The sequence below is a fragment of the Malus sylvestris genome, chromosome 9 (genome assembly GCF_916048215.2).
Source record: "Malus sylvestris chromosome 9, drMalSylv7.2, whole genome shotgun sequence".
In the NCBI taxonomy this organism is placed as follows: domain Eukaryota; kingdom Viridiplantae; phylum Streptophyta; class Magnoliopsida; order Rosales; family Rosaceae; genus Malus; species Malus sylvestris.
Window position 1 is genome coordinate 9,336,221 of NC_062268.1, and position 15,027 is coordinate 9,351,247.

Below are 15,027 nucleotides of genomic sequence, written 5' to 3' on the forward strand. Positions count from 1 at the left end.
ATAAAATTTGTCAATCTGCGCAACAAATCTTTTTAATTTTCACAACATTGAAAAAACAGGAAAACTACTGCTAGAGTAGAAATTAGGAAGTGGGGTTTTTTTCTAATGTACTTTCATGCAACGGGGGTGTCAGTGTTTGAAAATTGTAATAAACGATAAAGCGTGATTAACTTGAAATACTGTCACGATACTCTTTATCATAAATGGTTTTGTACCGCTGAAGTGGCACAATCAGTACATTGCTATACATCATACATCATTAGGCAATTACTTGGTCCTTGGGCAACTTTGAAATTCAACAAAGGCGCAGTCGGATCTATTTGAGAAGATGAAAGTGTTGATCATAAATAGTGAATCTGAAAACATAAGTTGTACAGGGATCCATAGAAGTTGAAGTTCTTAGAATAGCAAGCTACCCCAAGCAGCGATGAAAGCAAAGCCACCGAAAGGAGCCAATGTCGAGTACTTTCTATCCTCAAGGAATGCCACAGTATAACACCTGCAAAATCACAATATTTCAATCAGTATTAACTTCTGAGAATGAGAATACAGTGCAAGCACTGCCATGAATATTGTTTCCTCGCAGAAAAGCAACCGGAAAAGGTCCCCTGGAAAGATGCATAGACTCCGCACTCAAGGCAGAACCCTCAACGTGCAGTTTGCCAAATGCCAAGCCTTGAGCGACTAGCAAACGAGGATTTCTTGAGTCCAGAAACGAAATATTGACACCCTGACCCTACACATCGCTACCATTGCAATAAGCACGTACGTAATGTCACTGTGCCAATTAACCGTTTGATACATTTTTCCATCCAGAACCCCCATTACTCATAGAGTATAGGATTATGCCATGCCGACAAACAAAAACGATTCTCAATCTTGCATATATCATACATAAAGATGTCCCTCTCTGGAAAAGTAAAATACACAAAGCCAACTGCATTTGTAGTTATATTAACCGTAGGCTAGTTCTGTGACTTCATTTGCATCCTAACAAATAACAAGGCAAGTGATTTTACTCGAATTTCAGATTCAACTAGCTTCATTTAGCAAAGAAACCTTGAAATGCGAATGAATGTTTTAACACGATAAACATAGTGTTTCAGTATAAACTTAACCAAGCAATTAGATAAAAAAGAAGAAGTGCAGAGGCATGGAACTTACGTCCCGGAGAATGCGAGTATTCCAGTAGTCAAAAGGCCTCCAAACTGCAAAACAAAGATGAAATTAGAATATGTACTCACAGACGAATTCGCAGACGAGCAACTGATTAACAAATATCACAAAACTTGAAATTGAGCAATCACCACACATGCCCGAATGTTAAGATTCAGACCCGCAGACGATGGTTTGAATTCAACTCAAAGTAAATTGATAAAGTTTTAAACTTTTTAACTCACAATGGTGGGGCGTTTCGTGATGGGGGCAGCAAGGAGAGCTGCTGTGTGAACCAAATGGTACAGAGACGCCGTCTGCCAAACCTAACCCATTATTTGCAACACAATCAAATCCCAGAAAATTCAAAAACTGAACATAAAACCATGAAAAATATGAGTTAAAATCAAATGGGAAATAGAGTATGAACCTCTTTGTAAGTTGGGTTTTGGGGTTTGAAGCCATGGGCGCCATATGTGCCCAACCCCAGTGCTGCCATTCCTGTTTTCATAAAATTCACAAATTGGGTTTTCTCAGATTTGATAGAAATAACAAAAAGGAGATTGAATTTATACAAATTAAGGGTTTATATATATATATATATATACATGCGAATAAATATTGCGATTTCATGGAGACTGTGGATCCCAAAAAACAGCAAAGATTAAAACTTTTCGAGTGTGGGATAGTAAAAGCGTAAATTAGAAATACCAGAGAGCGCGGCTACTTTATGCCACAGCTGAGGATCCATTGTTGTTTCTTCTCTTGCTTCTGTTTCAGTGCCTCTCTCACTTTCTCGTGTATGGGGATTGGCGGTGGTTCTGGAAACTGGAAAGAGGTTTGCCAGTAAGAGTCCCTGTTCCTAAACGGCGTCGTATTTAACTTTTTGTCCTTTTAGTTATTGAAATTAGAAGATCAGAAAAGGTAATGATTTTCGAGCTCTCGTTTTTTTATTCCTTCTTAAGCTCCTTCACTTATTTCCTTCCTAAGCCCCTTCACTTATTATTTCTATCTCGTAACTTTATTTAATCAATCTGATGACGAGAAAAATAGAGATGAAATCAATACAGAAAAACTCGAGTGACAAAATCAACTCCCCTGGAACACTTGGATGAGTGCGGGACATCTTTTGATCTAAAGCTTCACCCTCTCTCACCACTTGAGCTAACTCTGAGCACTCGAAAACAAACAAAATTTAAAGTCTGTTATCGACATGCTAATTTTTTCTCCGACTATATGGTCGGAAAAGCGAAAACAACGAAGCAACCATCACATCCCAGACCGAGATTTGCCAGCCTTGTCATCCTGCAAACTGAAAGAGCACTACAAGGAGCTCAGTCCAAAGTGGAAACCCTATCAGCAATATTGTTTAAGCGTTCAAAAATATAAACACAGAAAATATGATAAGATAAATGCAACAGATTGGCAAGAAAATTCAGATTAAAAGTAAAAAATTGCACCAATTAAATAACTGTTGATTTCCCAATCTGTCCTGAATAAGGTGTTACAACTCTCCTGGATAAGTCACAACTATGAGGGTAATTATGTAAAACAAAGCAGTCATTAGACTCTGAAACTGTTGTCACAAGTTTTACTGGGTAAAACATAGCACCCCGTAAAATCATTTGGGGTTTATGTTTCTCTGGCCACTTGCCAAAGGGTGACATATTTGTACAGTTAAAACCTACATGTTGTCTAAAGAATGCTAGAACGTAACAACTCCCGAGCAACTCTTGCTTCCCTGCTTTTAGCATGTCGCGCTTAAGCCTCAGGTTCCACTGCAGCGTGAAGAAGCTCGTCGGGAGTTGCAGCTGGATCAAGATCCCAGCACTTACCCGGCAGCTTACTCTGTTCTCCCATGAGTAGCCACGATGGCACCTGGTGCGAGAAGCGTAGCATCTCTCTTTTTGGAATCCATTGAATGGCTGCTTTGTCTGTATTGCTTTGGTATACTGTCTTGAATCCAGACAGTTTCACAAGGGGGGATACACAGACACCAAGATCTTCGGAGTAATCATCAAGAACTTCCACCATTACGTACTGGTGCCTCACTTCACCTGGAGTTGATCTGTCCCAATTTTTTGACCAGTTTCGATACATAGCCCAAATGTCTCCGCTTCTGGGGTATATCCGAACACAGCCTCCTCTGCCTGCTTTCTCCCGGCTCAAAACATGAGAGAAAATGTTAACTTGCTCAATGACATCAAGATTCCGTGCCCTAAAATTTCCACAGGATTTGGTAAACCCACAATCTAGCCAGTTCACGAACCCGAATTCACTATCAGTTTTAGAGTTCAAGTAAGTAATGACCAACTTGAATGGTTTTACAGAAACCACTTCACGAATCAGACAGTACAGGCGAGGCATACCATCTTCTTCATCATACAAAGCCCAAATTTGCTTTGGCTTGAAAGATTCTTCTGACCTATCTTTATCAAAATCATGGAAGTCGGGGTCAGGGACAGTTATGCAGAGAGGCTCAGTATTCTTTATCTCTAATTTATGTGCTTGTGCAACTTCTGGTTGACGCACTTCAGCCTCTCTTTTTGTGTTCTTTACAGCAGCAGCAGCAGCTGCCGCTTCTGATGCCAACTTAAACTCGTCTAATTTCTTCAAAATTTCAGTTCTTGCCTTTTCAAGCAATAACCTCTTAGTATCAAAAGCCGGTGCCATGGAGCAACGTCTAATTGGAAGTTCCCCTGAACTAGGAATTTTCTGATCATTTCCAATGCTCCCATTTCCATTGGCTAGTTTTGCTTCTAAAGCAGATTTTGATACTTTTTCGTCGAGCCCATTTCTAAAACTCGCTCCCACAGTAAGCTTCCTTTTCTTATCCCGTCCATTGCTCTTAGATTCAGGCGGCTCATTAAAGCTAGCAGGCACGTTCAGCTCCACTTTAGTCACAGCAGTTGTAACGGAACGTTTTCCATTCACTCTTGATTTCACCTTCTCTCTAGCTTTCTTAACATTTCCATTTGACTGATAAACAGTACCAGGGGATATAGCTGATGACCCATGAGGAGCTGCAACACCAGCAGAGGTTCCAGAATATGAGTTCCACTGAAACGACATGTTTGAAGTATATTCATACCCATGTCCAGAATGCAAACTTGAGACCCCGTTTCCTGGGAAAAAGGTGCCATTGCTTGGAACATACGTAACCCCATCAAATCCATGATTCGCATACCCATTGCTAGGCATATACGACCAAGGACAAGGAGTATAAGGAAAAGAACCATTTGCTGGGGCTGCCCCAGATTCCACAGCAATGAAAATACCTCGGCAGTTTTTACATGAAAGTCTTTTGTTCACATACTTACGGAGATACTCATACTGAACCTTGCAAGAAGTGCAGACGGTCCAGAAAGTGTCAAGCCTACCATGAGATGCTGATGAACTGGAACAATTGTTGAAACCTGGAACCCCACCAGCGTGAACTGAAGACAAATTGGGCTGATTAACTGCGGCTGCCAAGTGTTTATTTCTCTGAAGATCATACAATCTTTTCTTAGCAGTGTCGGACAACACAGTAACTGCTTCAGAAACAAGTTTGAAAGCCCCATCAGCTCCCACACATTTGTTCTTATCAGGGTGGAGCAAAACAGCCATCTTTTTGTACTGCTTCTTCACTGCATATTTACTTGCAGAAGGCTTCAGTCCAAGAATTTTATAATGATCCATTTCACCATAATATTTTGCCTCAGACGCAACATAAACATCAAATGTGGCCAGCATATGAGATATGCCCTCCAGTTCCGGGTACAGTGATTTAGCTTTTACTGCATAAGTGATGGCACCTGCAAAATCTTTCTCAAAAAATCGCTTCTCAGCGATCTCTTTCGCTTTAAGAGCCTCCTCCATGTTAACTTCCATGTAGGAGTAGAGATCACTTGAAAACCAAAAATCTCGAAACAAAATCTACAACCAACCCAATGTGCTTAACTGTAGAAATAGCTGAATTCTCATATGTAACCACATTTTCATTTCTGCAAAAGATAAAATCAAGAATCTTTATGAGTATCAAACTTCAATTTTCTACTTAGCACTGTGACTGGCTAAGCCATTCAAATTTCTCTCATTAAGACATTAATACACATAAATGCCGAAATCATTTACCAGGCTAAAACCAAATTAAATTTCAAATCTCAACCCAGAAGCAATGCTAATCAATTCAAAATTAATCCAATCACCAAAACGGCTTATAATTATCAGATTAACCCTATTTTACAGCGAAAAATTACGATCCATGCAACATAAATGCGAAGAAAATCGAGTTTAACTTTCCATCATTTTCCTCAGTTTTTTTTCTCGGCAGCCAAACACCCTAAACCAGCTATCAAAACAAAGAATCTAGCACTTCAAACCCACTAACAAGCATGCAAATCATCTCAATTTTCCAAATCAAGCCCCAAATTCCACTAAATTCCACAGCTTCACAACTATGCACAGAGATCGCAAACCAAAATCTAAAATCCAAAATATTATTAACCCAGATTAAAAATTCAGCACGAAACCAAAGTAAAAAGTAAAAAAAATTGACTCACTGAAACTCGAGCCGAATGAAGGTGAAGAAGAAAACCCAGATCGCCACGTGTGCTTGGGAGCTCGAGCAAAATCAATCAAGCTCAGCTAATTGCAAATCTCACTGTATCTAAAGCACAAATCACTGAGAGAGAAACTCATTTTTAACAACCCCAGAGTGGAAAGAAGGTTTACCAAACGGTAAAGTTTCTATTTTTAGGGTTTTTGCTGCGAAATCGGGTGGTTGGGTCGGCGGATTTGGTGCTGGCGATGGCCGAGTGCGGCGATCGACGGCGTGGAATTGGCGATTCCGTCGATATAGGTGTCGGAGATTTGGACAGGATTTATTTTTTGGTAAAAAGTTGGTTTGAATTTTTTTTTTTAATTTTCAGTGGGAGTAAACAGTGTGTTAATAGTATTTAATGGTGAGGGTTGCTATTCTGCGCTGCCATGTGTTAACGGCGTTACTTTTTTTCCGTTTGGATTAGGGGAGTGTTTGGTAGTGGGCAGAAGAAGTGGACTTGGATTAAGCTAATTGTTTAATCAATTTATTTGGCTGAGATTTGGTAAATAGCTTCATTTGATTATTACTAATTAATATGCTAAGGATATCATGTTTTTAGATCATATTTTGTATCACAGATTTTGACGTTAAAATTCAATTTTTATTTTATGATTTAATGAAAAAATTCAACATCAATCGTCTCATCGTGTAGTCTATAAATAGTATAACTTAAGTAGTTGGATTTTCTAGAATTATGAATAATCTTACAACAATCATATATGAAAAGGGAATTGTTATTGACACTCCAAAAATCTAATTGTGCACTCCAAAATTTCTATATTTAGTAAGAAAAATACTTTTATAAAAAGTCCCCAATTAAATTTTTGGAGTGCCAATAATAGTTCTCTGAAATTGTGCAAAATTATCTAATTTATGTAAGTATTGGGCTTTCCATTTCCGAAGCCTTATTGGGCTTTTATCTGGATCTACATTGTAGTTCTTTCCTTACCCTTGTTGTTATAATTACTTTTAATAATTACTTTTAATTCAAATCACTGAGCACCAAGTATTGTTTTTGACCCCGAATGACATGTTTTCTTAAATGAAAATTTCGAAAATTTCAAGTATTTTTCATCACTCTAATAATTTATAAAGATAAGTGTTAAGAAGATTATCAAAAGTGTTAACTTTTTATAGACTTTTTGTCACCTCATGTTTATGGCACAATATTTTATTAGGTTGACGTATAAATTGATGTTAAAATGCAAGGTGACAAAGAGAGTCCATGAAAAGGGTTTTCTTTTTCGAAGCCCTATTCAATTTTTTTCGACTTGCTTTCTAGTTATTTTTCCTTGATTTCAAAGTCCTGTCTTATTCTGATTCTTGACTACCTTGCATTTACTACAACGTGAGTATTAAAAGTAAAACAAGTTTTGATTACACAATAAAATTTATAATCAAGAACCTCAAAAATCAAGAATCATATCAATCACTTTCCAAATACACAACTTTCTTATGTAAGTAGAAAATGCCTAACCACATTCCATTGTTGGTGTTCCATTTGTTATTTGTAGCATCCACAGCCATCACATATCATGTTAGTTAGCATATCAAGTAGCTCCTGGTAACGTTTTCTTTACTTGTCTCTTTGGACAAGATTGCCACCCGTGTGTGGATGTGACATATACTACTTTAACTTCATCACTTTTACCTTACATGCTGGGTTAAAATTGGAATTATGCTATAAATAACATTTTTTACTACCTATCTCCCTTGTGTGTTCTAGGGAGAGATTTTTCAATGTGTCTGAAGAACAGGCAGTACGCCTTATGTTATTATACAAGTAGATGAAAGCTCTTGAAGAGTGTATAGTGTGAGTTTTGTGGATCATGCGCTCATATTTTTTAAGACTTACATCAAACAGATTTATTATTACCGTAACGTTTTAGTTCAATGATACAACATATAAAAATTTATCTTCACATGATATTTCATTATTGTACTGAAAAGTCACATGATGATAAACCGTTCCATACAACTTTCAGTATTCTTCAACATTTCACCTTTGTATGGGAAGACAAAATAAATAATGAATTACTGGTGCTCTTTTTCTTTTCTTTTTTCCAATTGGTATTATATTCTTCTTCTTTTGGCCCGTAAGTTTTGTCTGGTATTAAATTGAAATCTTCTAGGACAGATACCCAATCTCATCAAATACTATTATATCTTCTATAAAAAAAATAAAAAGAAAATTCATGAAAAATGTTTGAAAACTTTGAATTTTAATTAAAAAGACAAAAAAATGTTGTAAGTGAATAGTATCAAAAATGATTTTTTAAAGTAAAAATATTTTTTTCGTATACCAAGAGTGTTTTGTTAAAACTCCAAAATACAAAAGCTTTAAATATTTTGGTTTTTTACTTTCCGTGGATGATCATGATACAGCTCATTCACCATACCAAAGAGCAAAGACCCTATTCTTTCATTAAATAGTTTGATGATGGGTAGATTAGTAACGCAACATAGAGACAAACTTGGTTTAGACCGACTAACTGGCTGGTCCGACCAATTAAAATCAAAAGCTTATCAATAGTTTATCGACATGTCAATATTGATAAATTTTATCAATACATCAATTCACTAATAGAAATTCACACGATAAGTAACTAACAATATGACATCATTTTTTTAATTGACTAGACTGTCTAACTAGCAAGCTGGTCATTTGATCTATAACCTGCATTTTTCTCTACAACATGACTATTACAATGACACTAAAATAGACCCCACACCACTAACCTATGACAAGAAAATTTTCAGTTTGTCGAAAATATAAATCCGATACACCAAATATCATAATACAAGAAGTTGTATTTTTTTTTCTTTTAAATATTCAATCATTTGTATCATAACACTTAGTAAATTAAGTTGTATTCCTAATACACTGAAAAATTTCTCGCCCATTAATTTAAAGAAAAACTAAGGAAAAAGTTTTTGTGGAATGTCATCTTCGGATTTGAAAATGTGGTTAGGATGGTTGGAACCTGGAGTGAGTCAATGATCGCCTATTTGTTGGACCACCCAGTAGATTAGGCTCTGTTAAGTCCCAATCAACCATTTTTGTGGCCCATATCTCACTTTATAAGAGACACACGCTCTAAAACAATTGAATCACAATGCCCAATTGCCATTGGGAGAACTGGGTCTTTGTGGCCTACCATGCTAAAACTTAATGTTTTCTCACAAGGTTGTCTTTTGAACTCAAAGGGACTTCAACACTTTTTAGCATTCCGTTGCACAACTAGGGTTTTCTTTAAATATTTTTATGGTTATGTTGGACGCTTTCAAACTCTGAATTTGATTGATCTTACTCATCGTTCTACTTACTCTTACTACTGCGCTGATTCTAGTGACTTAACGTTTGATAAAATACCATATAAAGAAAAAACTAAAGAACAATCGTTTCCATATTGAGTTTCCATTTGGAAATGCATCTTTTCCATTTTTTTTCTTTTTCATAAATGGAATTGAATTTCCAGAGCAAAAAAAAAAAAAAAAAAAAACTGGAATTAAAAAATGGGCTTTGTACTATGGTTTAGTAGTATTTTTTTTTCACTTATACGTGAGAGATCTCAAGTTCAACTCCGCCAAAGGTGAATTTGAACCAAATTATTACTAGGCTATTGTGAAAATTAGTCCACACCCTTACCTTCTTAGTATAAATATTATTGTTTGTTGAAAAAAAAATGGCTTTGATTTAGGAATCTCTTTGTCAATAGGAATAAGAGGAAAAAGAGGATCCACTAAATTTTGGCATTAGCCCTTTTTTTTGTCAAGGCGTGCTTAGCCTCCCAAAGATTCTGAGTCCAATTTTGTTTGAATAAAATTACAACAAATATGTTGATAAACATAAAAATTAGGTACTACCAATGCCAAAAATTAAGCAATTAAAAATTAAAAATAAATAAGTAGGTAGGTTTCTACCATCTCGCTTTTTCCCCTTCCAAAATTATTAGTAGGAATAATCCAATTTAATAAAATCAGTCCAATTCCTTAAATTTAATTATTTTATTATCAATAATTATCTCTTCAATGATGTAAAAATCAAATTTATTCCTAATTATCTCTTTGATTATTTCTTTTTATTTTTATTTTTTGTTATTTCTTGTTCTTCCTCTTGCTTTATCCTATTTATAGATTTTATTTTAATTTTTATAATCAACTTATATTACAAGTTAATTGTATTTATCTACCTATATGACAAAAAAAATTTCATAGTCAACCTACCACAGATTAATGTGTGACAGCCCGTCCCAAATTATTTTTTTATTGACAGTGTGAAATGTCTATTTTACCCTTGGACGTTGTGACACACCCCAACCCGGAATGTCCACTAGGACTCCGAATTGAGCTGTGTTGGTCGACACCTGGAAGGTGACGAAGCTATAAAGTGTGATGATGTGGAAATATTGTGAATAAATTTAAACCTAAGAGTGCCTAAATACCAGAGTGCACTGGTGAGCGAGAATGAACCCACTTCACACGTGATGTTAGAGCATAAGCAAGTACAGAAGAGTGAATTAAGAATCGTAGCCTTGAATAATCTTCAATACTAAGAATCACCACGATTCCTCAACGATAAGAAAGCTCAGCTAAGAAGACCTGGGGGTGAAGACAAGACAAAGGTGAGTGGCCTAGTAATTAAAATTTTAATAGAAATCATATAAATTGCTATAACCCATCGCTACGACACCTGTATAATTTCCAGACTTAGAATATAAAAATATACATTTTTATACACATATATTGATACAAGTCATGCTTCACATATTTAATCATATGTTAACTTATCACATATTCATTACGTCTACTAGCTCATCACGTATTCACCACATATGTTAACTCATCACATATATTCATTATATATACTAGCATGTAAGTCGGAGTCACCTATAGTGACATATACGACATATTCATAACTCATCACATATCTCATCAATCATGGCTATCATATAAGTCGGAGTCACCTCTAGTGACCTATACAACATATTGATATCTCCTCACATATCTCATCAGTTATGGCTAGCATATAATAGTCGGAGTCACCTCTAGTGACATATACGACATATTCATATCTCATCACATATCTCATCAGTTATGGTTAGCATATAATAGTCGGAGTCACCTCTAGTGACCTATACGACATATTGATATCTCATCACATATCTCATCAGTTATGACTAGCATATAATAGTCGGAGTCACCTCTAGTGACCTATACGACATATTCATATCTCATCACATATCTCATCAGTTATGGCTAACATATAATGGTCGGAGTCACCTCTAGTCACATATACGACATATTGATATCTCATCAATTATGGCTAGCATATAATAGTCGGAGTCACCTCTAGTGACCTATACGACATATTGATTTCTCATCACATATATCATCAGTTATGGCTAGCATATAATAGTCGGAGTCACCTCTAGTGACCTACACGACATATTGATATCTCATCACATATCTCATCAATTAACTAATATAGTAAACTTACTTGAATTTACCTAAACTTACCTGAACTTACATGTGTGTCATGCGTACCTTTGCACTTCAGAGCGTTCACAGCACCACAATTATATATATGCAAACAATCCAACTCATTGTTTAAGTATTATTCAAAAGGCATGGCATTTTTAAAGCATAAATCATTTAATTGCGTTTTTCGGGAAAAATCATTTAAGGCATGGTATTATTCCAAACAACAGTTAAGTTTCCGTCAGGGTTGGCCGCTCGTGGGGGCGCGTCTGGCGATGCCCTTGCCGGCGCGTGGGTGCTCAGAATTTTTTTCTAAAAATATGGGGATGTTCCTGGGGTTGAGTAGGTATCGATGATATATTCAAATACCCCAATTTAGCACTGTATGAGAAGTTTTTACCTAGTTTTGTGTATGTGCTTTAAATAATATTTATATAGTTGTTTCGCATATAAGTGAGACTTATCTTGAGGACGAGCGCAGTCAAGAAAGGCTCGGGGGTTACGACCCTTCCACATATCAGTGAGTGGGCTTTTGGTTTTCAGTATATACTTATATAGTTGGTATTTTTCCCAGAAAATGAGTTTAAATGAAATTTATGTTTTGAAATGTCATGCATATGGTATCATGCTTAGACTATGAATTAGTTTAGTATGCATAAATGTGATTTAACGTTGTGGGCGCTCAGGTAAGTATGAGGTAAGTTGTAGACTGTTTATATGAAATGATGATTATGTGAGATGTGTTGAGAGCTCATAACCTGCACTCCGGTGTTAGTGCTCCCGCCCATGGTTAGGGCCATAGTCCTTCACGTGATGTTCACCTCCCGCACCATACGCTCACCTTGGATCCAAGTTAGGTGCGCAGTCTTGTCATACAGACCACTTTAGGTGGTTCCGACTCGTAGGTGACCTGCGATTATTCGCACAGTCTTCACGTGATCGTAGCAATAGAGCGTATTTATTTACATCTAGTCATGTCGTACATACCACTTTAGGTGGTTCCGACTCGTGTGTAGGCATACTTGTTGAGCTATAGATTCAGCCGTACATGCCACTTTAGGTGGATCCGGCTGATATGTTATTTCACCTGAGTTACTTATTATGTTATTTTGAGATATTTGACATGTCATACTTTTGAATATTACTATTCTGAGCATGGTTTTGAGATTTGTATATATATATATATATATATATGCATTCTATCTTCTAGGAAATTATACAGGTTTTACGGCGAGGGGTTAGAATTTTTGTTAAATGAAATGGTTTTGAAAAGCTTTGTTTTTGTCCACTCACACTTTCTGTTTTGTGCCCCTATAGGTTCTAGTTAGGTGTGCTTGTTGGTGGCTTACGAGGAATTCACGACAGCTCTAACAGATTATTGCCAACATAGGATTATCTTTGTTGTTGTATAATTAGTATTCGTCCAGCTGGACTGCACTTAGACTACTTATGCTCTAATTGTGAATTTGCACATTACCTTATCTAGTGCTTTATTCGCATTTCCGTTTATCAATATTGCTTCCGAACTGTGCACATGGTTACGTCGTTCTCACGTGACGACCAACATGCCCTGATCTAGGTCGGGGTGTGTCAAATGTGTCTTACTTGTAGGTATATTATGTTTTTTCTACATTTTAGTTAGGTTTCATATCTCACTTACAGGTATAATATACATTCATAAATTTGTCACTTGAGTTAGGGTAGAATGCTTCTTATATTAGTTTTTTTGTTATAAGATATTAATTAGATATTTTAGAGTTGAAAAATGCATAATATTAAAAGATTTTAATTGATTTTTAATATTTTTAGAAAACATTAAATGAGTATAAAAGAAATAAATACATATAATTAAATAACTGGACACATTCCTAAAAACACTCTATGATTTTAGACCTCGATCTAAAAGTCCCAATTAATAAATCAAATCACAATTATTTAGTAACCCTAGCAGGCTAGTAGTAAAAATATATAAAATAAAAAAATCACCTTTTTACGATATGAATACTACTATTACTCATTGGGACCCACTAAAGTTAAAAGCGCTAAAAAGTCAACGAATCACACATTCACAGTGTTGCAGAGGAACATGAGAGACGATGCGGACGCATCCCCGCCACCACCGGCGCCGAGCCTCCCGCTTCTCTCGTAGTAATCAACACAGAACAACGACAGCGAGAGCTGGACCTCGTCCCGCGTCCAGACTCGCTTGACCATTTCCGAGTCACTGAGTCGACTCAGGACAGGGCGCATGCAGACCCTGTAGAGCCTCTTGTAGCCGCCGAGGGCGACGACTACGGGTCTCACGGAGCAGGGTGGGGGAGATGACACGTGTCGGAAGCAAAGGTGTTCCCAGATGGTGTCGTTTCTGGCGACTGTGGACCAGAGGTGGCAGACGCAGGCGGCGACGCCAAGGGAGGGGCCGTCGAGGCGTTTGAGGATCTCGACGAGGATGTCAATGTGGTCGTTGATGAAGAACTTGGGTCTTTTCTCTTTACTGTCTTGTGATGATGTGTTTTGGTTTTGATGCATGGTGGTTTTTGGTGGTGGTATATGGTGTCGCTAACTAGCTAGCTGATGCAAAGTTGCAAACTACACTTGCACTACAGAGAGAGAGTGAGAGAGAGGAGATAAATAATGAAGAGAGACTAAAGGGTTTATATATTTATATAGGCTTATGCATGAAGGTGTAATTTGTAGTCATAAAGTGAGGTTTAGCCGTTACGGGGGTTTGACTTGTGCACGAGAGAGAGAGAGAGAGAGAGAGAGAGAGTTTTATTTTGGTTTTTGGTTAGGGTTGAGATTGTTTGATCAACCTGTCGTTAATACTGGTCAATATTCACAAGTTACTGTAAATTATTACTATATATCGACAACATATGATTTTAAAAATGGATGTTTATCTTAGCAAATGTTTTAAGTTATCAAATTTGTATTACTATATATCGACAACATATGATTTTAATAGTTCACTTATTAATAATATAGGACACAAACTTTGAACATCACGTCATTTGATGAATAAGTTGGATAAATATATTTAGGTATCGTTTGGTATGCAGACGGGACGAGACGGGATAAGACGGGACATAATGAAGAGGGAGCAAAGATGCTCTTGGATGGAAACAAGGAAGAAGAAGGAGACGGAGAGGTTATAATTTTGTGTTCCATTAATATGGAACGAGTCGTTCCAGGAGGTGAGGCGGAAAGAAAATTTATCCAAAATTCGTCCCGTGGAACAATGCGTTCCACCCGTTTTAGGCGCACCAAACGTGGGACGGAACATCTCGTCCCACTTCGTTCCGTCCCGTCTCATGTATCAAACGGTGCCTTAAGTCCCTCCCTAATAGCTAGTACTCTTAGCTATACTGTTCTGTTAACGAGTAAGTTTAATTAATAAAGAAAAGAAAAATGAAGGTTTGGGTTGGAGAAGGAGGAGGGATGCCTAGTAGAGTCTGTGTATCTTGCGTGGGTATCGAGGGAAGGGAGAAGGGGCCAAAGGAAAAGTTCCAAGGCACAGATAACTGGAACCGATGCTGAATATTGCTCGTCTCTTTTTTTTTTCTTTCATTTTCTGCTTTTGAATATTGTTTTTTGGGGTTAAGTAGCTAGATTTGTTGTTTGTTGTTTTTGTTGTTTTGTATATTGTTATTGTGTGTGCAGCTGTGAATACTTCAAGACTTTGGTTTTAAGCCCGTGTGAAAGTCTATGGTTATTGCTTCGCTGCGTGTCTTCGTCTACGTTAAGCCAAGTTGTGGACCATCTAGTAAGTATGGTAGCAGCTAGGGTTTTGTAGCGTGCGTGTGTGT

At 36.9% G+C, this 15,027-nt stretch overlaps 3 protein-coding genes across 4 annotated transcripts; all 3 read right to left on the bottom strand.

Annotated features, from left to right (window-relative positions):
* Nucleotides 1-166: 166 nt before the first annotated feature.
* On the bottom strand, nt 167-2,118 carry LOC126582687 (uncharacterized). 2 transcript variants are annotated; one of them, XM_050246859.1, is made up of 5 exons: nt 1,867-2,118; nt 1,586-1,656; nt 1,401-1,472; nt 1,165-1,208; nt 167-499 (listed from the first exon to the last, which is right to left on the bottom strand). In XM_050246859.1, the coding sequence occupies exons 1-5, from the start codon at nt 1,904-1,906 to the stop codon at nt 400-402; spliced, it is 327 nt and encodes a 108-aa protein (XP_050102816.1). In that variant the 5' UTR covers nt 1,907-2,118; the 3' UTR covers nt 167-399. The 2 variants fall into 2 exon arrangements, with proteins under 2 accessions (XP_050102816.1, XP_050102814.1); XM_050246857.1 differs by having other exon boundaries at nt 1,401-1,481; nt 1,867-2,093.
* A 491-nt stretch (nt 2,119-2,609) lies between these two features.
* Nucleotides 2,610-6,082, bottom strand: LOC126582686 (uncharacterized). Its single transcript, XM_050246856.1, has 2 exons — nt 5,700-6,082; nt 2,610-5,141 (listed from the first exon to the last, which is right to left on the bottom strand). Exon 2 carries the CDS (start codon nt 5,026-5,028, stop codon nt 2,917-2,919), a length of 2,112 nt encoding a protein of 703 aa, XP_050102813.1. The 5' UTR covers nt 5,029-5,141; nt 5,700-6,082; the 3' UTR covers nt 2,610-2,916.
* Nucleotides 6,083-13,041: 6,959 nt separating this feature from the next.
* Nucleotides 13,042-13,878, bottom strand: LOC126583927 (F-box protein SNE-like). Its single transcript, XM_050248472.1, has one exon. It carries the CDS (start codon nt 13,748-13,750, stop codon nt 13,280-13,282), a length of 471 nt encoding a protein of 156 aa, XP_050104429.1. The 5' UTR covers nt 13,751-13,878; the 3' UTR covers nt 13,042-13,279.
* Between the last annotated feature and the right edge of the window lie 1,149 nt (nt 13,879-15,027).